Source organism: Melospiza melodia, chromosome 26 (genome assembly GCF_035770615.1).
Source record: "Melospiza melodia melodia isolate bMelMel2 chromosome 26, bMelMel2.pri, whole genome shotgun sequence".
Lineage (NCBI taxonomy): Eukaryota > Metazoa > Chordata > Aves > Passeriformes > Passerellidae > Melospiza > Melospiza melodia.
In genome coordinates, this window is record NC_086219.1 from 2,180,240 (window position 1) to 2,202,474 (window position 22,235).

At 39.8% G+C, this 22,235-nt stretch overlaps 1 protein-coding gene across 4 annotated transcripts in view; it reads left to right on the forward strand.

Annotated features, from left to right (window-relative positions):
- Positions 1 to 22,235, forward strand: part of PRKCZ (protein kinase C zeta) — a 41,728-nt gene that overhangs the window by 16,573 nt on the left and 2,920 nt on the right. For 3 of the 4 annotated variants that reach the window (XM_063177166.1, XM_063177168.1, XM_063177167.1), the window contains 13 exons: positions 2,882 to 2,967; positions 5,325 to 5,456; positions 6,692 to 6,773; positions 7,068 to 7,120; positions 9,082 to 9,270; positions 11,624 to 11,721; positions 14,852 to 14,938; positions 15,402 to 15,537; positions 16,026 to 16,113; positions 17,116 to 17,235; positions 17,869 to 17,948; positions 18,491 to 18,580; positions 21,562 to 21,677. In XM_063177166.1, coding sequence (XP_063033236.1) covers positions 2,882 to 2,967; positions 5,325 to 5,456; positions 6,692 to 6,773; positions 7,068 to 7,120; positions 9,082 to 9,270; positions 11,624 to 11,721; positions 14,852 to 14,938; positions 15,402 to 15,537; positions 16,026 to 16,113; positions 17,116 to 17,235; positions 17,869 to 17,948; positions 18,491 to 18,580; positions 21,562 to 21,677 — 1,357 coding nt within the window. Of the gene's footprint in view, positions 1 to 2,526; positions 2,662 to 2,881; positions 2,968 to 5,324; positions 5,457 to 6,691; positions 6,774 to 7,067; positions 7,121 to 9,081; positions 9,271 to 11,623; positions 11,722 to 14,851; positions 14,939 to 15,401; positions 15,538 to 16,025; positions 16,114 to 17,115; positions 17,236 to 17,868; positions 17,949 to 18,490; positions 18,581 to 21,561; positions 21,678 to 22,235 lie in introns of those variants that run through there. The other variant, XM_063177169.1, reaches the window with a different exon arrangement.

Below are 22,235 nucleotides of genomic sequence, written 5' to 3' on the forward strand. Positions count from 1 at the left end.
GTGTTCTCCAATTAAAAATTGTTATCCCTGCTAAGAGCTTAAAATATGCTTGATTTTTTTAATCTAAATGTTCTCAGATACAAAATGAGGGTTTGAAAGAATTTTTTTTTTGTTAGGCAATGTCTTGTGTTTAATATTAATCATCAGAAAAGATTACTTTGTTTAATTAGGAGTATATCTCCATCAGACTGCAAGCAGCCAACTAGAAGTCCTTAATGAGTTAACTGATGTGTGCTGTGAAATCAATTAAAAAATAGCCCTTTTCAATAAGCTCAGTAATTAAATAATCAGACTTTTGTGGTGGCATTCCTCCTTCTAGGTAGCTGGGATCAATCCTGTAAAACCTTGGTTTAGTTCCTGGTGTCAGGAATCACAGAATCCATTCTTTATTTTATTCTGAAGTGTTCTAGAAACACATCCCTGAAAATGTTGTTTGGGTCCATTTTGCCATGGGAAGGGATGAGATACAAAGTCCGATGAGAGCTTTGTTCACACAGCACTGACAATAAATTGTTTCTTAACTCAGGGTTTGCACTTACTGCCATTTTATGAATCTGATTATTGTTCAAGGTGCTCTCTTTGATCTGGTAGAGCTCTAGCTGGGACTTGTAGCTGATAATGCTTCAAAATAACAATGATCTTGAAAACCCAAACTCCTTTTTTAGCCTGGCCTTATCCTTGGGGGAGTTTCTGGGAAGGATGTCCCCTTCCATAAGGTTCCTGCCTGCTCAGTGTTCCAGGGGTGGAGGTCTCTGGCAGCACAACCCTGTGGTGCATCAGCCTTTGTCCCAGTTTTGGATCCTCAGTGAGCAAGAGGGTTTCATTCTGTCATAGAAATTTAATCCTAATGTGTAGTAATAATAGAATGTGTGCTATAAAGGTGTGTCTTGCAGGATTGCTGTTTTCTCATTTTTTACCTTGGCCCCTTTTGGAGCCAGGGAATAGGAAATGGGGATTGATTTCCCTCAGCCCCTGCACTGACCCATGGCAGTCCTGGGGATCAGCTGTGGGGGTTCCCACTTTTTAAAGCTGGTCTATATTAAGCTCAGTTTTTGTTAGACTGTTGCCTCACAAGTACATGGTATAAACCCCTGCCTTTGATTTAATATTTATCATTAATTAGGGAGGTGACTTGCTCCTCTATTTACAGACTTCATCAGCACAAGCTGCTCGTTAACTTATCATTCACTTAATATTCCTCATGTCAGTGATAAGCTAATGTTCAGATCACAGATGTATTACATTGCCTCCATATGGTGCTTTGTCTAATGAATTAATTAACTATTTTGGAAAAAAATCCTTGTGGAGATCTTTTCCTCTTGGTGATAGAAATGGTGGAAGGGTTTTCCATTGGTGTTTGTGGTTGAGCATATTTTGGGTAAAACCTTGCAGTCATTTTGCTAGGTTGTCATTTTAATTTTCTTTGCACTTGAGAAAAGTTTGCTTTAAGGTTGATATTTGGCAGGTTTTGAAGAGTTGTTTGAGTCAAATGGCCAAATCCAGTGTCCATCTCTGTTCCTGTAGCTGTATCTTTGCCACGTTGGGTGTGCAGTCTTTAGGCTGCTTTGAGAATCTGCTTGGTTTTCTTTTTCCAAATTGTTAACAATTAGTTTAATAGTGCAGTATCTGTTTCAAATGCTTGCACAGTAAACATTTGCACATGCAAATAGAGTAGGTATGAATGTTTGGGGATTTGGCACTGTAGATATGTGGAATCACAGAAACTTCAGTGCTTCCTTTGGAAGGACAAAAATAGAGGATCTAAAATCAGACCCAGAATTGCAGCCAGTGTTCACACATTGCGTGTCAGTAGCCTGTGAGTTTTGGCTTGCTCAGTATATTGTTAAAATAATCTCTTGACAAAGAAACTTTTTACTACTTGCATTATCATTTGACACAGAAAATAACTGTGTTTTTCTATTTTAAAAAAGTCTTCATCTTTGATGAAGTGTGAATGTTTGAAACTTGAAAGTAACATTAAAGATGAAAATCTAAGATGCTTTTGCATTAATTCCTGAGGATTCTAAATGTACAGTCTGCTTCATTCTGACAAAGTATCAATTCTAAATCAAGTCTATCAGAGTCCTTATCCCTCCTGTACCCCTCAGAACCCACCTGTACCAGCTGTGGGAAGCTGCTGCCCCTGGTGCTGTGCAGGGCTTGGCTGGGTCACCCCTACAGCTGTGAGCAGCTCTGAGAGGGACCCCTGTGGCACAACAATTTAATATTAAATATCAAATTCTCTAATTAGCCATTCACATAGAAGCTGCTCATCTGCATTTAAACAGCTGCAACAAAAGTAACTTGGAGTAGATGCTGGGTTTGGCTTAAATAGATTAAATGTAACAAATCATTTAGAATATATTAAAAATAATCATAGACCTGCACTTGACCTGCCTGAACAAAAGAAATATTTACTGTCAAGGTAGAAATGAAGTCAAATGCTGTAGCTCTGCAGACTTAGAGCATGTTGAATGTTGCATGTGTGAGGTGTTATCAGTACCAAACACTCCCACTATCAGTACCAGCCATCCTTTGTGCGTGGCCGTGGAGGGTGCCAGGGCAGAGCAGCAGCGCCATTTCCCCGAGGAGCTGCTCCTTTAACAGCCCTGTCCCTCTCACCTGAGCCAGAGCACGGAGCTGTAACGGGATTATGATCATGTGAGGGAAAGGAGACAGGGCTGGAGGGAAGGGAGAGGCACATCCTGCCCCAGCCGTCACTCACGGCCGCCTTAAAAAATCCAAATCCCCAGGGATTGTGGCTGTGCGTTGATATTTAGGAAAGCAAGCTTGTTCTGAGTCACAACTTGCTTCCCCTGCTGTGTGTGGTGCTGCTGGGCTGCCATGCTGCTGCTTTACACCTTTCTGCTTTCTTCCCTAGAATCCATCTACCGCCGGGGAGCCCGAAGATGGAGGAAGCTGTACCGAGTCAATGGGCATTTGTTCCAGGCCAAACGTTTTAACAGAGTGAGTACTGTTGCATGAAACGTTGGGGTTTGCTCATGTTCTGTGCTCATTGTTTGCCTCAGCCTGTGCTGTTTCTGTGTTGGAGTGTTGGGAAGAAAGGAAAAGCAGGATGCTTGTTGATGTGACATTTCGGGCTCTGCGGTGTTATTGGAGTCGTAAGGAGCAGGCAAAACTTGGCAGTGTTTGAGTTTGAGTTAATGCAGGATTGGTGGAAATTATTTCTTTTTAAAGTCTAAAATGCTGTGTGACTGTTTAAGCTGATACATCCTTGGAGCAGCTTCTCCTCTCTCCACTCCTGTGATTTTGGCTGCTTGTTAGCAAAATCTTTTACCTTCAGAACACTTTGCCATCCATAAAAGTTACAGCTGCTGATGTGAGTTTAACTGTTTAGTATCTGGGGTACTACACAATCCCAGAATTTTAAAAGGATTTTTTTATTGAGCTAAAATACAGCTGAGTTTGGAGAGCCTGATTTAATCCACATAAGGAAGTGAATGTGGCTTTAAGGCTGAGACACCTCCTTCACTTATCCCATTATGCCTAAGTATTGCAGCATATATATAAATGTACTTGGGGGAATTCCACACAAAACTGAGTGCACTCAGAAGAGCTAACTCTTTCATTCAGCAGGGACATTTTTTCTAATAATTGAAATAACAGTTTTTTCTAAAATTTCCTACCCCAAAAATGCACTGAAAGAAGGAAAAGCCCCTTAAAACTCAGCATTTTAAAATATATATATGAATTATCACATGGATTTGTATAATGTATTACAGGAATAAAATAATTTATAATATGAAAATATATTTTTAATGTTTATTTGCTACATAATAACATATTTCCTTTGAAACACTATGAATGCATGCTGCCACATTAATAATCCATAATGTTATAGATAATGATGTTTTATTTGCAATGAGGTAAATAGTGAATATACACAGAGATTTTGATACCTCATTAGGATGTCACAATCCTAAACAAGACTGCTTTATACCTGCATGCAATGACATCATACAGAGCCAGAACACAAATCACATCCAGCTGAAGTTAGTGAGCAGGTTACCATAAACTGTAAAATGTGACATGAAAATGGATAAATTAATGAGAAATTATGGTCATGTCTGCATTACTGAATTCAATACCAAATTTCAATGTTGATGGAATTTTTAAGGCTGGAGTATTGCCTTAAGGGTTCATTCCTGTTTCAAAGTAACCTTTTGCAACTTTTCCAGATCATTCAGATAAATGAACACATGCAAAAATTTAAAGTTTAATCTTGTTGAACATCACATAAAGGTGAACTCTCTGGTATGGCTTTGACTGCATGTGAGAGGTATGAAAGGGTTACCTGAGTTTCTGGTGGAATTTGGGACCTGCCCCTACTTTAGGGCCTGACAGGTTTTATTGAGTCTCAATACTGCTGCTGCAAAACCTATAAAAGGATCCTGAAGGAAGTCTGGTGGGCCAGGAATTTTGGAAGAGGTGGCAATAGATGTCCCAGGCTTCCTCTCATCAGGCAGTTTTGGGGTTGTTTTTCTTTCCTCTGGGCAGTGCAGTTTGGGTTTCTCCTGATGGAGGAGGACTGGCTGCACAGATGAGGGCATGGAATTAAGTCTTGTTTTCTACAGCTCCCAAAATACAACAATAATTTTATACTTATGCTGGGTCTGGGTGACTCCTTGGTGTGCAAGGATCTCAGATTGTTGTTTGGCACTTTGGGTGGATAAAGTGACCATAGCAACATACACTGGAACAGTGATTTAAAAACCTCTCCTGTTAAAGTCAGCACCAGGATGTCTGGCTTCCTCATTTACCCTCATTTTGATTTAACTCACATGCTCTTTTCTTACATATGTTAAAACACCACAGGTTTTTGATGCTTAGTGCAACACAGAGGCTTGATATCAGACATGATTAATGGGTTTTAATTATGCAAAGTTTCTACCACTGTTAAAATGTATAGGTGTAGATGTAGAACACTTTTTTTACATTGCCTGCTTAACATTTTGTGCCAGTGTTCTCCAACACAGTCAGTTTACGTGCTCCTTATACATAATTGTGTAGTACAAACTTCTGGCAGTTTTGTTTGGGTGATCTCTGTCAAAACCTGAGATTCTAAATAGACTTATTCTCTAAAAATAATTTGCTAATGTTGCACTGTAATGTGTTCCATATGCTTGAGGTATTTATTTAAAAAGAGCTGCATTTAGCTGAATTCTGGGTGTGAAGTGTAACCCTCAGCTATTATTATAATTCTGGACATTCTAAAATTATTACTGAACATCTGGTGGGTGACTGGGATGGGCTCTTTGCAGCAGGGATTCTCCTGAACTGATGCTGAGCTCTGTGCCCTGCAGAGAGCTTACTGTGGCCAGTGCAGTGAAAGGATATGGGGCATCGCAAGGCAAGGCTACAAGTGTATCAACTGCAAGCTGCTGGTCCATAAACGCTGCCACATCCTTGTCCCACTGACCTGCAAAAGGCATATGGTGAGTGTGTGCTCTGGCCAGGGCTCAGGGCTGCCTCTCTGGCCTCTGCTGCCCTTGGTACATGGGTCCTGAGTAATGAAATGTAATGGCTCTGGGTTTGTAACACCTGGCAGTATTTGGGTTTCAGTTTCTGTGGAGGACAAGCCTTTGGATTGTGAGCAAAGTGAGAAAGAAAGCTTATGATGTGACTTCAGTGTGCTCAAGCTTGAATTTGACTTCTCCATCAGACACTGACAGCCTCAGAAGTTATTCTTCTTAGCCTGTGGGAATATTTTAAGAACTAAGGCACTATATATGATATACATATAGTGCCTTAGTTCTAAATTGATATATATGATATAGTTCTACTATAGAACTAATAGTCTTGGTAGAAATCATGTATTAAACATTCCAACTTGGATGTACTAATAAATTTCTATATATAATTTCTGCACTTCTCTTTTCAGCAAGGCTTATTGCTTCCCTGTTCCTGCCACCTCAGTTTCTCCAGTACTGTTCTCTCTGTGGCCCTCAGTCCATTGCCAATGCTGGTGTCTTTCCTGGGCTTTAAACATCAAAACATTGAAACATCTGTGTATCTCAATTTTAGCCCTTTCCTGTATTCATCCCCAGTATTTCACTGGTGATTGTATCCTATTTGTGACTTAAAACTTAATCCAGTGATTTTCTTTGCTGGTATTGTCTGTGACTTGCCTTCTCATTACCAATTCTTTGCCAATTACTTTTTCATGCTGCTGTACTTCCTGGAATAGTCCTGCTTGTCTTGGGGATGAGCCCAGGGCCCAAATGCAATATAAAATATTGTTATTGTGGTCTTCACTAATTTATGCATAATGAGTAACAATTCATGTTTTTATTAAGCAGGAAAGGAATATGCCAGTGCTCTAAATGGAGTGTGTAGCATCATGCTGAAGTGTTTACTTGGTTGTAGTTCCATGTGAAACACTCAGAGGTCTTTAAGTAGAATAAAATATTAAACTTTGCTGTAAAACACCCCACTCTCATTTTTAGAATACAGCCAAGCACCTGTTGTAACTTCAGAGAATGGCTGATGCAGCATTGAGGTTTTGGTGGGCTGGTTTTGCCATGCATTACAAAATGTTAATATTTGGACACGTAGTCTCCAAAATCAGTTTTCCTGGTGGGAGAGGGGAGGATCTCGTGGGGTTCCAGGCAGGGCAGTGCCAGGGCTGCATGCCCAGGGGTTGGTTTGTTTGTGTGCCTGTGTTTGGCAGGATTCGGTCATGCCTTCCCAGGAACCTCGCTTAGATGACAAAAACGATGAGGCTGATCTCCCTTCAGAGGACACTGATGGAAGTGAGTGCTTTCTGACTTTAGAACCCCTCTTGCCCTCATTTCTTCCTATTCCTGTTTACAAAAGTGGAAAAATATGGTCTACTGGTCAATATGGTCCAGTAATGTTTAAAGCAACCTGGTCAAAATATGGTCAATATGGTCCAGCAATATTTAAAGCTGGCCATAGCTTTAATGTTAAAATAGTTTAGTGTTAAAACCTGGCCCTAAGCTACTAAATATCTTTCAGCTTATTGATTTTTAAAACTACTTCAATGAAGGCTTTGATAACTTTTATAACTTTTATTATTTTTCCAGTTCCCTACATTCCTTCAAACCGGAAACATGACACCATTAAAGATGACTCTGAGGTATGTTCTTAAAGTATTTTTGCAATTTGTATTTATGTACTCCAAATCACAGAATGAACTAGATTGGAAAAGACCTTTGAGATCATCAGGTCCAACCTAATCATTCACTGTTTTATAAAATAGCTGATTATTTGTTCTGGGCTTCCTGCTCTTTTCAAATGTCTGGGGGTCTTTTTCTGAACATTAAAAATTTTAAAGCATTTTTATTGGAATTTTTTTTCATATTTCTTGTGTGTTAAGCTGTTGTCATTCCACTCATGATCCAAGATAGCTTTTAGAATTTTTGTTTTCTCACTTCCATTTGTTGGAATAACTGATTTAGCAGAGGGTTTGACTTCTGTGGTCCTTACAACAAATGGTGCCTTTGCCATTGCCTTGTGTGCTGTCCCTAATGGATGCTCACCCTTTGCCACCCTCAGGGTATTCCTGTGGAACTTGGTTCAGTCTGGTGACCCATTAACTGCCCAGCTCTCTGAGAGAGTTCATATAAATAATACCCAAACATTTCTGCACAGCTCCTGTGGAAACACAAGCAGAATAACATACACTTAGTCTTTTTTCAGGTCCTTTGTAGAGGATCTCACTCAATCTCTGCACATCAACAATGTTATTCCTTTAGAGCAGTCTGAAAAATCTGAATATGCTTCACTTCTAAAAGGCTTAAAGACATTTCTTTGAAGAATGCTCCTGGCATGTTTAAAATAAATGGGATGCATTCTGCACAGCACTGGTGGTTGTTCTGCTGTTCCCCTCTGAGCAAGGCTGCATCTTTTTCCTTTGCCTCCACTACAATGCTTGTCACTCCCATTCCTTTCACACTCGAGTAGCTCCTGCTCCTGCCTGACTGACTGCCTTATTTTCAGTCATGTAGCTGCAGATTTTTATCTCAAATTCAGAAATGGAAGGGTAAAAATTAAAAGCACATCAGAGAATTATAATTGCTCACTTTGTCTGGGGTCAGTGCTCAGGTTTGTGTTGAAATTTGGGAGGTGCTGTTGGCTCAGCTGTCCTGAATTGCACTGCTGTGATTGTCCCACCTTGGCTTTGAGCTGAAATGATTTAAGGTATCCTACAGAAAGGAGTTGGTGTTCTGGGAGCTTTGTCTAGAATCTTTAAGCTTAGAGCAATCTCTTCTAATAGCAGTCAATCCTAGATCAAGATTCTTTATATAAACACTTTCCACAGTTCTGCAGAATGCTGATCTGTCTGCAAGTACAGTGTGTGAGGTCAGATAAAAATAGGCCACTGAAGTGTGTCAAAGCCTTGGGTAGATTGGTAAAACCTGAAAGTCCAAGTACCTGCTGCATTCATCCAGTTCAGCTGCTCCATCTTCAGTCCCATGTTTTCACATCTCATTCCAGCAAATAGCCAAGATGATAAAATTTCTCTTTAAAATAATGAATTTAAAAATAACATTCTTCATAGTGGAATATTTCCTGCGAATTCTGAGACTTGAGAAATTGAGATCTGCTTCTGTGTGTTCCTAGGAACCTGTTAGAAATCTTAATTTTCATTAAAATTATAGTGAGCTGAGCACAGACAGATATATTCATTAGCCAATGAGTGTTTCCTTATTAATCCTATTTTAGATAGCCTTTATTAATTTGTGCTGTATCTGTCAGAATATGAACAATGCTCCTCATTTTGTGCAGAGGATACAATGTACATCTGGGGTTCAGGAATTTGGATAAACCTCATTTCTCAAGGCACTGCCTTCTGCTTTCTAGCAGGGAATATGGACATGATTAGTTGGATGAACAACTGCCTTGGAAAACCAGTAACTTTTAGTAAGAGCAAACCCAATATTTCTAAACAAATGTGTTCCAATCAGCCTCCAGCCCTGGGTGCCAGTACCAAGCAAAGTCAGCAAATTCTGTCCAGTACTTAAAGATCTCTCTGCTTTAATGGTTACTTGCTATGGAAATGTCTTCAGTTTCTAGCATCTGTTTCTTTTTATACAGGATCTCAAACCAGTCATTGATGGAATGGATGGAATTAAGATTTCTCAGGGGCTTGGGCTCCAGGACTTTGATTTAATCCGAGTTATTGGCCGTGGAAGTTATGCCAAAGTTCTTCTGGTTCGGTTAAAAAAGAATGATCAGATCTATGCTATGAAAGTAGTGAAAAAAGAGCTGGTCCATGATGATGAGGTAAAAATCTGTGTTAATTGCATTCTTTTACATACTATAAAAACTTACCATGCTTTAACACAAACCATTCAGCTGAGCAAGAAGCTCATGTTTCAGACAGAGAAGTTTTTCTGACTTTTGAGTTCGTTTGTCATCAACACTGCATGAAGCACCAGGATCAAATCTGACAGAAATGTCCCTTATTTTAATAACTAACAATTACTAATAGTCTTGATAGAAATCATGTATTAAACATTCCAACCTGGATGTGCTAATCTGGAAGTGATGAGATAAATGGGGTGGATTTTGTGCATTTAATTTTGAAAGAAAGCAAATGTGTTTTCCAAGGAAAAGCATTGTCTGTGTGTCAGTAAAGGAGCTGAAACTTTGTTCTTGCACTCATGCTGGCACAGCCTATGTGCAAGTGACTCAGTATTCTGAAATATTTCTTCCATGAGTTAAAAAATTATCCTGCTGCAATTTGAGATCCCTGTGTTTTTGTCTGCCCCAGAAATCTGCTGCATTTCTCCATTATTTTCAAAATCCTTTAGTTTTTTTTTTTAATACAAGATCTCAAATGCATGAGTTTTGGGGGGGAAATTGAAAATTAAAAGGGGAAGGTTTTGGGGTTTTTTTTCCATCTTTTTCCCATAATACACTTTTTTGAAAGTAAGATGTTTGTGCAAAACATCAAGCCACTATTTTAAGTGCTCTTTGTGTTGGTAGTTTCAATCAGTTGCTCTGTCACCTCTGTCATTATTCCAGAGGCTGGGCTTATTTCTCCTAAAATCCTTTAGCTCTCTCATTTATTTGATGTTTCCTTTTTATGAACCGAGATGAGGCTGTTGTGTGGTTTATTTACTGTTTGCCTTTTTAACATGTGTTTTTCCAAGAAGGTGGGAGCCAAAGCCAAGTCCTGTTTAAAGAGTTGTGCAGCTGTTTGAGAAGCAGGGGTAGATGAGGAAAGACTTTCTGGAATTGTGGCTCTCATAATTACATTGAAGATAGAGAAAAGAAAAACCAATTAGCTCTAAGATAGGTATAATGAAATTCTGGGAATTGATAGGAAATTCAGTGAATTCTGTGAGTGCATGAGATATTGCAAGTAATGGAAATTTCATCTTAGAAGTGTTCCACAAAGAAAGAAAATCAATTACACAGCAAGTATCAGCATGTTTAAATTAGCTGGTGCTTTCAGGGCATGGCTGCTGGTGGAGAGAAGTGAGATGGGGGGAAATCAAATACCCGAGCTTCTGTTCAGGTTTGCTAAGCTTGGTTTTGTTATAAAGCACTGGTATAATCCTAATGCCAAGTGCACTAATGAAGAGTTAATTTAAAGGCTCTTAAAGAGAAGCTCATTTAGTTAAACCAAGAAGAAGTGGACATATTTAGTGCTTTATTCAAAATTGGATTTTTGGCTTGGTCTGGACTCAGGTTTACCTTCCAAGGTGATGTATCTTCACAAGGGTCCACACACAAAGCCTGACAGGTTTCTTTAATTGGATGGTGACAGTCCTTGGTTTCCTCTGAGACTTCAGTGTCAGCATCCATCCCTGACAGGAGGGTCTGATTTCAGTTTTGTATTTATTGTCTCCAGATTGGCTGGGGAGCTGGGAGTATCTGTGGGAAATGGAGAATTTTTAGAACAATTACAATTCTGGTGCATTGGCAGAGTCCTGAGCGTTTGCAGGGTGATCAGTGCATTGAATGAAGGGTGAATATCTGCTGCCAAACCCAGCTGGCTGTGATGTTTAAGTTGTGTGTGGTTCTATGAAATAAAGCTTAAATGCTTTGTTATCACAGCTCTGAGTTTTGCAGCACTGTGCCAGTATCATGCAAACTGGTTTTATGGTGTGGTTTTGCACTGGGTATTCAGGACTTTTTCCTGTTGAAGGATTAAAGATATCTGTGATGCTTTTCATGATTTTGGCTGGACCAACTAGGCAGGTTTTGGTAGTTTCATTGAAGTAAATTTGAATTTCAGATGAGGAGATGAAGTTCAGTTCACTTGAACCTTTTAAAAGCTGGAGATTCACATTGTTTGTGTTACTGGCATGAGCTGCTTCAGCAGCTTTGGGATCATTTATTTCCATGCAGCAGTGTGAGCACTTTATCCAATATTGCAGATGTGCTTTATTAACAATAGCTTAGATTTTGTACAGGCCTTCCATAAACGGTTAAAAAACTTCTGAATTTATAACTGAATGACAATGTTTTATCATTTCCTGCAGATTTTAAGGGATCCTTGCCTTTCTGAAGAACAATGTAACAATACCTGTGTGTGTAAGGCAGCTCTGTGGTTTCACAGGTGTTTTTCTGGGAATACCCCCAGTGGTTGTCCAGCAGTTCTGATTGTTCAATTACTCTGTTTCAGGATATTGATTGGGTACAGACAGAGAAACATGTGTTTGAACAGGCATCCAGTAACCCATTCCTAGTTGGTTTACATTCCTGCTTTCAAACAACGAGTCGGTAAGAAAGATCTGAAATTCTCTTTTTTTCTTTTTTTTTCTTGAAAATCTTGATCACTGTGCTAAACTGCTTCCCCCAAAGCAAATGTAACCACTGCCAGCACACAGCCAGGGATTTTTGGAAGGGAATATCAGCACTGTCAGGGATTCAGCAAAGTCAGGTCTAGGGGGTGGCTCAGGGGTGTGCAGAGGAGTGTGGGGTTGTGGGTCAGAGCTGAAGGGAGAGGGGAATGAGGAAGAGGAGGAGCTGTGCTGCCTTCCTGAGCCCAGCCCTGTGCCATGGGGAGCACAGAGCTTCCAGCAGTTACAGCAGCTGCTGCTGGGCAGGCCAGGTCAGTTCTCAGCAGTTCCTAAAGAGCCTGAGAGCTGGGCAGCCCAGTAATAATATTTAATAATCATATAAACCCCTACCTGCACAGTGCTGCTGGTGCCTAGGAGGCTTAAAAGCCTTTAGCACAAATCAAAGCAGTGTGTGATTTTGAGAAAGTGCTTATTTAACTCTTAACTCAGAAATACTAATTCATTGTCCCTGTGTGCACAATCCAAACTGGATTATTTGCTGCTTATTTTGCAATTGGACTATGAAGGAAACAAGAACTTCCATGTCCATGCCTGAGTATGTTCCTGGGGAATTGGGATGTGGTTTGGGATGTTTTTTGTTTTCACAGGCACCTGTTTGCTGTTACACTTTTATAATGCCTCATAATCAGAAAATTGTCATTTATTCAACTTGCAGTGTAGCGTGCAAAGTTTTAAAGTTTTCATGGATTATCCATTTATCCTTAAGAATAATCATCTGGGTTTTTTTGCAATGTGTATTGCCAAGTTTTAAAATCCAAAGCCATGCACTGTACCTTTTCTTCAGTCCCCAAAATTTCACCTCCCTAATTGCTGGAGCAGAGGAAATCTTGCTGGCAGGGAAAGCAGAGATGAAGGAGCTGATCAGTGCTCTGAAGGCACAGGGACCAAGGAGTGTTTGGAAGCAGGGACCAAGAAATAGAGAATGATCTCCAGAGGTCACTGAGTGAGGATTTGACCAAAACAAACTCATCAGAAAAAAATAAATAAACATTTACACAACTGAGAAACTGTTGGGAGAGGCTCTTAAGTTAAAGCAACATTCCCAAACACTTTCTCACCAAACACAAAGTAGAATTGTGCACCTGATATGAAAATTCAAGTGGTCAGGCAGGGTGAGGGATTGAGAAGGAGATTTCTTGTAACTGCTGAAACCCAGGAAAAGGTTGAGTCAGCAGCAGGGTCCTGTGCATTCCTCTGTGGCAGCTACACTGACAGAGCTGAGGAGCAGAAATGGGAAAAAACCCCAAGCTGAACATAATCAAAGCTTTCTGTATTCCTGCTGGATCTTTATGAGCCCTGCTTTTCCAGCCCAGCTGCTTTTTGCAGTGAAACTCTAATTTTTTTGTTGGTAACTTCAGCCATTTGCCATGGATATAACCATAATGTCATGAATTCACAATTTGATTATAGCTGTAAATGTTAGAAAATCATAATTATGACCTCATTTACATCAAGCAGGAAAAGCACAAAACTGATTCCAAGTGAATAAATTCATCAACATCAGACTGTGTTAAGTGGCCCAAAGAAAATGAGTTGTAATAGAACAGGTTGTGACAAGGGTACTGATGGGGGAAAGCTGCAAAAAATGTTCTTGCTCTTGAATACAGTTTGAAATAAGTTTTTAACACAAGTTTTTAATTGATGCTGTGTGCAGCTGTGCATTGTTTCAGATACTGATGATCTTTCTTTCATTATTGTAATAAAATATATTATTATTTATTTATTATATATTTATTATTGTAATAAAATATGCCCTGGACTTGCCCAGAATTGCCAGATAAATGTCTTCCAACAGCCTGAAACCTCCATCCTGCAAACCTGCTGGTGTTTCAGTAAATCCTTCTGATCCCAGCAAGGCCTGCCACTACTGAGATTCTTGAATATGACTTGGCAAGGAAATTGCAATTTCAAGTTCTGAATGGTGATAAAACATTGGGGACTTCTAAATAGGATAGGAAAGCTGGAAGCAAAGAACACCAGGAGTGCTGTAATAAAATACTCCAGGCATTGTTATGTATTTTGTTTGCTGCTTATTTAATTTCAGTTTAGCATTTATCTTCTTGTGGGGAGCCCACTCAGAGTCCTGCCAGCTGGATTTTGTCCAGTAGATTTTCCTGGTTTAAGTTTTAACACTTTTTAAGTGTTTCAAATGAAGAATCCTTTTCTAAAGAACAATCAAATCAGCAGCCAGAGTGATCTGAGAGACTGGAGCATGTGTTCTCCAAAAGGAATGTTTTCCAGTGTGAGCATGTGTGGAAAGGAGCTTTCAGCTCATGGAAAATGAGGTGCACAAGGAGATTCTGGGCCAGCCCAACCTGCCCCAGCAGTTCCTGACCTTGGCAGCAGTGCCTGGATCACATTTTCCCAAGGATGAAAGCTTTCCTGCAGGCTGGAACAGAATCCTCCTCCCTGCCCAGCTCCTCCTGGATCTCTGTCCCCTGCTGCCCTTTCCCTGCTCGGGAGCAGCCTGGATCAAACATTGATTTTCCAGAGGAACAAATGAGCCCAGAGCTTCCATCTGGTGCCTGTGTTCTGTACAGTGTCACACTTGTTTAATCCATATAATTATATATTAATACAATTATTTATTATAATTAATTAATTTATACAGATAAAATTAATTTATACAGATACACTCCCTCTTATTTAAATGGCAGCATTTAAATAAGAGGGAGTGTTCCTACATAACATACATCAAATAAATAAGTGCTCTTTTTTCCCCCTCTTAAATAGTTTTATTAGAAAATAGTCTTATAGTCTATCTATAAGAAATCTAGAAGTCTGAATCAAGAGTGGAAGTGAAAATGGCTCGGATGGGAAGAATAAAAGCAGCTTTTCCCTAAATAAAGGGAATGTTCCTACAAAACATACATCAAATAAGTGCTCTTTTTTTCCCCTCTTAAATAGATTTATAAGTCTTAAAGAGTACCTATAAGAAATCTAGAAGTCTGAATCAGGAGTGGAAGTGGAAATGGCTCAGATGGGAGGAATAAAAGCAGCTTTTCTGGAGAGTTTCCTTGGAATGCATTAATTGTGTTCTGTAATTTCAGGTTGTTCCTTGTCATAGAGTATGTCAATGGGGGGGACCTCATGTTCCACATGCAACGGCAGAGGAAACTCCCTGAGGAACATGCAAGGTATTTCCTGCACAGGGCCCTGCTTGCTTCTGCTCTGCTGCTTTGTGCACTTGGATCCTTAATTTAGGGTGTCCTGCCTGGGAAAAACTGTACATTTTATTTTTTAAAGAACATGAATATTTTTAGAGAGCAAGCAGTTCATCAGGAGTAGCAGTTATTCCAATTTACTCCTCCTTATTGCTTCATATTTAGGCTTGCTATGTGGAATTTTCAGAAAAAAAAATCTGTGGAATAAAGAATAAATATTTCCTTAATTCCTAAAATAAAAAAAAAATCTCATTTTTATATAGGAAATGGTTTTATAAGAAGTGAGTGTCCTTATCAGTAAATGTACCTTAAGTTTTTTATGCTATTCATACATAAAAGTTGGCTGTAAAATGATGGTTTAAGAACAGATATTTAAATTGCATCCGCTTTTCTACTATCTTAATGCTAATATGAACTTTCTCCTTTTTAATTTCAGGTTTTATGCTGCTGAAATTTGTATTGCTCTAAACTTCCTACATGAAAGAGGCATCATCTACAGAGATCTAAAACTGGACAATGTTCTCTTAGATGCAGAGGGTCATATCAAATTAACAGATTATGGCATGTGCAAGGTAGGATTTTCCTGCCCTTTCTTCTGTCACTCGTAGAGAACACTAAGAAAATTCATTTTCATATTAACACCAGTGTTACTGAGCCCAGAATTTGGTTGTGGCATTGAAATTTTATTCTGGAAAAACTTAACTGTTGAATAGAACTACATTTGGAACTGAATTGTTATAGAAGTTTTTTTTCCCCAACTTCTACTTGAAAAGGACTTCCAAATTGTTTAACTGATCTTTTTTGAATGTATCTGTAAGCAAAATATTATTACACACATGTAACTCAGTTTTAATCAACTTTGCTGAAGAGAACCTGTGGAATCCTAGGCCATGTTGAGCATTATGAGTATTTATTTTGTGAAAGGAAACTCTTTAAACTCCCTGAGTAACTTGGGGTTTCAAGTCTAATTAAAGGAAATAGCCAGAAAAGGAGGTCAGGTTTTAATTTATGAAACGATTTCTGCATTTCATTTCTGCATTTTCAACCTTCATTTCTGTAGGAAGGTTTGGGCCCAGGTGACACTACAAGCACTTTCTGTGGGACACCAAATTACATTGCACCAGAGATCCTCAGAGGAGAAGAATATGGTAAGGCAAAACTAAACAACCTCTAGTTACAATAAATATAGCTGTAGCTTGGTTCAAATACATTTAATTTTTTGATGTGCACATTTCTGTGTTATTATATAACAAAACTTGGGTGCTTGTTAAACAGTTTAAATTTTTTCCTGAAATAAAGGGATTTTTTTCTCTCCTATCTCTTATTTCAGCTTGTTTTAAATCATACATGGCCTGAAAAATATTTAATAAATGATACTATAGGAAAGCATTGAAACTGCAGCTTTGCTGCCTGCAGAATGTTCCCCTACATTTGTCATCCCAGCTGAGAAAGCTCAGACTCCCCCAGTGATGTGTAAATCATGTCAGGGGTTTCAGGATCTCCTGGGGTGGCTTTATGATCATTTCACCATTTGTGTGTTTAGCCCAGAAATAAGTTTAATGGGCATTTGCCTGTTTAGCCCAGAAATTAATTTTCCACTTTTCCTGAACTGGTTGAGGGAGGAGCCAATTAAATCTGCTTTCTAGAGGAACCCCTGCCACAGATATATTTTATGAAAAATCCTTTTGTTAGGATTTTTCTTCTGAGGAGCTGAAAACAAAATGTAAACAATGATTATCTGCTGCTGTGGAATGCAACAGGTGCATCTTTGGTTTTATGTAGTTTTTAATTAATGGCCAATCACAGCCCAGCTGTCTTGGACTCGCTGGTCAGTCACAAGATTTTATTAACACTCCTTTCTACTCTTTTCAAGCCTTTTGATGAAATCCTTTCTTCTATTCCTTTAGTATAGTTTTAATAGAATATATATATCATAAAATAATAAATCAGCCTTGTGAAACATGGAGTCAGATCCTCATCTCTCCCCTCATCCTGGGACCCCTGTGAGCACCACCACAAACCCCTTTGGAGCTCTCCCCTGGATTTGCCCTAAACCAGGACACAGTGCCAAAGCAGTCTTGCTTTGTGTGAGAGAGGAGATGGAACCCCAGGAGCTGTGGCTGAGCAGTGTCTGTGTGCCCTCCCTGCAGGGTTCAGCGTGGACTGGTGGGCGCTGGGGGTGCTGATGTTCGAGATGATGGCGGGGAGGTCCCCGTTCGACATCATCACTGACAATCCCGACATGAACACTGAAGATTACCTCTTCCAAGGTACAGCCTTGGCTTTGGGGTGCCTTTGGGGTGGGTTTGGAGTGGATGCATCCCAAATGGGCACTTGGCATGGCAGAGCTGGGGTTTCCTTTCCCACTGTCACCCCACAATGCTCCCAGCTCCGTAACGGGCAGAGCTTCTCTAAAGCATTTCCTGCACTTCTGTAACAGAATCTTCTTGAAGGGCTGATATCAAATCAATTTCTGTTTAAAATCACACTTAGCCCCATACTGATGTGTAAATTTTTTCACTAAAAAAAGTGAAACTTTTATTCACACAACAAATAATAGCAAAAGGTAATGAAGGTAACATGTCCTTAGGAAATCTTGCAATGTCAATAGAATGATGCCTTTGTTTGTTCTGCTTTGAGTTTTTTTGAGAGAGAGGGAAAAAGACAACTGTTGGATTTGTATTTTGTTTATTTGTAGAAAAAACTCTTCATCAAAATTGGTACTTCTTCATCACCATTTATGCTTGAATTCCTATAGCTCTTTTTATTTGCATGATTTTTAAAAATTACTCTATCTTCCATTTTCTGACTGGTACCACACCAAAATAATAAATGTTTGTATTGAGTTCATGGTCAATGTCACAAACCAAAACCCAACATTGCTGTTTTTAACCCTGTCACAGTTATTCTGGAGAAGCCAATCCGGATTCCAAGGTTTCTTTCTGTCAAGGCTTCCCATGTGTTAAAAGGATTTTTAAACAAGGTAAATAACACTCTCTTATTTTTAGCATCTGAAAGCTAAAGTCAGAGCTTCCTGTTGAAAGTGATACAGTTAAGAAGTTAATCTGCTTACTATTAAGAAAATCTATAAAACCTTGGTATCCTCTATGTTAAAAACCCCATTTAGTCTCAAAATTACTGAGGGAATTCCACAGCATAGGCTTGATGTTCAGCTTGGAGCAGGCTTTTAAAAAAATAAATGTAGCTTTGCTATAAACTCTTTTCTGTAATACTTGTTACTCATTTAATTAAGCTGATTGAAACTGAAGAACCATTATCATGAATGGAAAAAAGAAGGACATGAATTATTTTAAGAAGTTGCAAAAGATCATTTAAAAATTAAGTTTCGAACAAATTTAATTAAAAAAAAAAAAAGAATGAAGCATTCATTGCTAGCCATGGTGTGTTTATCCCAGCAGAGTTTGCACAGTCATGGGAGTGCTGGAGTCATCTCTGTGGGCTTTTGGCAAACGTGGGCTGGAAGTGGCTTGCAGTGTGTAATTGCAGTGTCTGTGTTTTCCACAGGATCCCAAAGAAAGGCTTGGCTGCCAGCCCCAGACTGGATTTGCTGATATCAAGTCTCACACGTTTTTCCGCAGCATAGACTGGGACCTGGTAAAATCCCTGCTTGTGGTTCTGGGTGTTCCAAAGGAGCCTTTCATTAATTAATTTATTATGTGCATAGACTGGGACCTGGTAAAATCCCTGCTTGTGGTTCTGGGCGTTCCAAAGGAGCTATTCATTAATTTATTTATTATGTGCATAGACTGGGACCTGGTAAAATCCCGGCTTGTGGTTCTGGGTGTTCCAAAGGAGCCTTTAATTAATTTATTTATTATGTGCATAGATTGGGACCTGGTAAAATCCCTGCTTGTGGTTCTGGGTGTTCCACAGGAATCATTCATTAATTTATTAATTGTGTGCATAGATTGGGACCTGGTAAAATCCCTGCTTGTGGTTCTGGGTGTTCCAAAGGAGCCATTCTTTAATTTATTAATTGTGTGCATAGATTGGGACCTGGTAAAAATCCCTGCTTTTTTTCTGTGTTCAAAAGGAACCATTCTATAATTTATTAGTTGTGTGCATATGAACAAGCCTGTTGCAAACAAGGAAAATTGATTATAGAAATGTTAAAGTAGTGGTCCTAGTACATCAAAACCCAGCTGAATTTACCAATTCTGTGACTCCTAAAATAAGCAGGATTATTGAGGTGGGTGTCAGGGTTTAGGGACCTGAGCAGGAGTGAGCTGGATCAGTTCCTTTTGTTGGGGATGTGGCAGGAGGGCAGTGGGGTTGTTTATAAGGGGCTGTGATTGCAGTTTGCAGATTTTCTTTGGTACTGCTGAGGTGAGGGAGGTCTTTGGTTCATGGTGAAGAAGATGACTTGCATTTCAGTGGATTTGCAAGGAAATATTGTATCAAAATTGGGTTTTTAAATCTTCTGCTGCTTGATAATTGTGTTACCTTCTGTCTCCAGTGCAGAACCATCCCAGAAATGCCATTATAACATTTATTGACATTTGAGCATTAAAGCTGTAGAGTCTGGAGCACCTCCCTGCCAGCATTCCATTTTTAATAGGTAGTTAACAATTGAAAATGTGTCTGTAGGATTTCCACAGTCTGGGAAGGCTGCAGGAAGTGTAGGAAGAGGCAGCACTAACATGAAAGAGTTCAGATGAGAGAAAGCTGCACAGTCTCATTTTCCTTTGAAGCTGCTGCTCTGAATTTCATTGTAACATTTAACATTCTTCAGAGAGCACAGTGCAGAAGGAACTGGTGCTTTAAAACACCTGATGTTTATAAAATCATCCCAGTAATGAGGGCTGTCCTTAATTTTGTCAGATATTCCTTGCTTGGAGTTCTCTCTTCAGCCTTAGTGGGGTTTCTTTTAGTTTGTAGTTGGGATTTTTTTTTGGTTTTTTTTCCTATCTTATGGTGCCCCAGTGCAGCTCACCTGGGGGTGTGGAGCTGTATTTTGTTTATTTGTAGAAAAAAACTCTTCATCAAAATAGGTACTTCTTATGCTGATTGAATTTTTACATTTTCTAACCTATTTTATGGCTGAAAGCTTTAACATTAAATCCCTATTTTTTAAAAAAGGGAAGATTTAGGTGGTCTGTTTTGTGGTATGATCAGGACAGTACTGCTCAGGAGGATCAACGTCAGAGAAATTTGAAGTTAAATTTCTAATAAGTTTTGGCAAATGTACTCAGGAAAAAATGAGAAAATACTTGGAAAGCTTTTTTAGTTATTAGAATCTCCTACTCACCACCTGCATTTCAAAGAAAACATTTGGACTTAAAAGCTTTTCCAAATCTTTTCAAGTTGCACCAGAAGGAAAGGAGTCTAACACCGACTTTAAAACTCGTTCTGTGTGGAGCTTGGGCTAAATGGAAAAATAAATACAGGGAAAGAGAGCACAGAGCCCAGAACATTTTCCTGGTGTTAGTCATCCCAAGTGTGGCACAGCTCTCTCTGCTGTGGGATGGCTCAGCAGCAGCCAGGGCAGTTCTGTCTTGGGTTGTTTTGGGATATTCAGTCCAGTTTCATGGTGTTTAACCATTATATGCTGGAGTAAGAACTGCAAAGCCACAGCTCCTGCTTGCAGTCAGGGATTTTCTAGAGCTGTTTTTTCATTCATTTTCTCAAGTTTAGGGCTGCAGGTTCTCTCTATGGCTGATTTAAGAGGGCTTTTATGCTGTACTGAGTATAACAAAGGAGGAAGTTTGATGTTTAACCCCTTGTGGAATGTGAATGTGTGCTAACAGCCCACGGGACAGTCCTGCCACCCTGCTTCAGTTTCTAAATATTCATTTTGCTGATTCCTCCACGTTGCCATTCTTGTTTGGGAGGAGCTGATTGTTCCTTCCTCGTGAGTTTGATTCCATGGTGCTTTCCCAGACCTGATCATCGATGGGATGTTGATGTATTAATGCACCACCCTGTGACAGTTACACAACTTCCTCCTATCTCCATCTGTACTTCCTGTGCTCTTGTCTGAAACCTGAAATCCAAGATTTTTCTGGGATTTATTCCCTGTTTTGTTTGCTCTGTACCAAGCATCATGAGAGATCCTGGCCTTAAAATCAGGTTTTTATCTGATGTTGGTAATACAAGTGATCATTTTGGTCAGTGGTCACTGCCACTCTCTCACCAGTTACCTGTCCTGAGTTACATTATGGAGATCTGTAGCCCTGACAGCTTTTACCTGAATATAAATGTCAGAATTAGAATGTTGGTGTCTGTGCTACTATGGATTGGACTGTGTGACAGATTGCACACAAATGAGGAAGAAAAGTAGGTCAATTTCTCAGGAGCAAAAGTAAATATATTGTGCTAACTGCTGTATTGCAGCACTGTGGGAATTGATCAATCCTGAATCTAATCTACCAATTTAGAGAAAACCTAAAAGGCTGAATTATTTGTGACTTTTTATTTTAAAATGCAGAGCAGTAACTGCATTGCTTTCAGGGCATACTACTTGGTATTTTGATGTTCCTTTCCAATAGCATTTACAGCAGTTGGATTTGAGTTTCCTGAGGGATGCTGTAACTCTGGCACTCTGTAATTTTGTCCTTTTCCCCACGTTTTGGTAGCTGGAGAAGAAGCAGACGACGCCCCCGTTCCAGCCGCAGATCACGGACGATTACGGCTTGGACAACTTCGACACGCAGTTCACCAGCGAGCCCGTGCAGCTCACCCCAGATGATGAGTATGTGAGGCAGCTGCACAGCTGCCATCAGTCACAGATTAGCTGGAGGTCACTCAGAGGCTGTGTGTGTTGGTGTGCTCGGGTTTTTCATTCACAAAGGGGATGGGACTGCTGGGGTGCCTTCCTTGAGCTCTTATTGCAGTGTCGACCTCATTGTGTGGTAAATGGCAAAAGCTCAGGTACAGCCAGCAGCAGACAAAGGCTTCTTTCACAGAATTCACAGAATGACCAGGTTGGAAGAGACCTTAAAGATCATGGAGTCCAACCCAGCCCCAACCCCTCAACTCAGCCCTGGCACCCAGTGCCACACCCAGGCTTTGTTAAACACACCCAGGGATGGGGACTGCAGCACCTCCCCGGTTCCTGGGAATTCTCCAAATTCCCCCAAATTCACAGAATTCCCTCAAAATCCCCAGGTTGGAAGAGACCATAAAGATCATTGACCCAACCCCTCAACTCAACCCTGGCACCCAGTGCCACGTCCAGGCTTTGTTAAACACACCCAGGGATGGTGACACCACCACCTCCCTGGGCAGCCATTCCAGAATTTTATCCCCT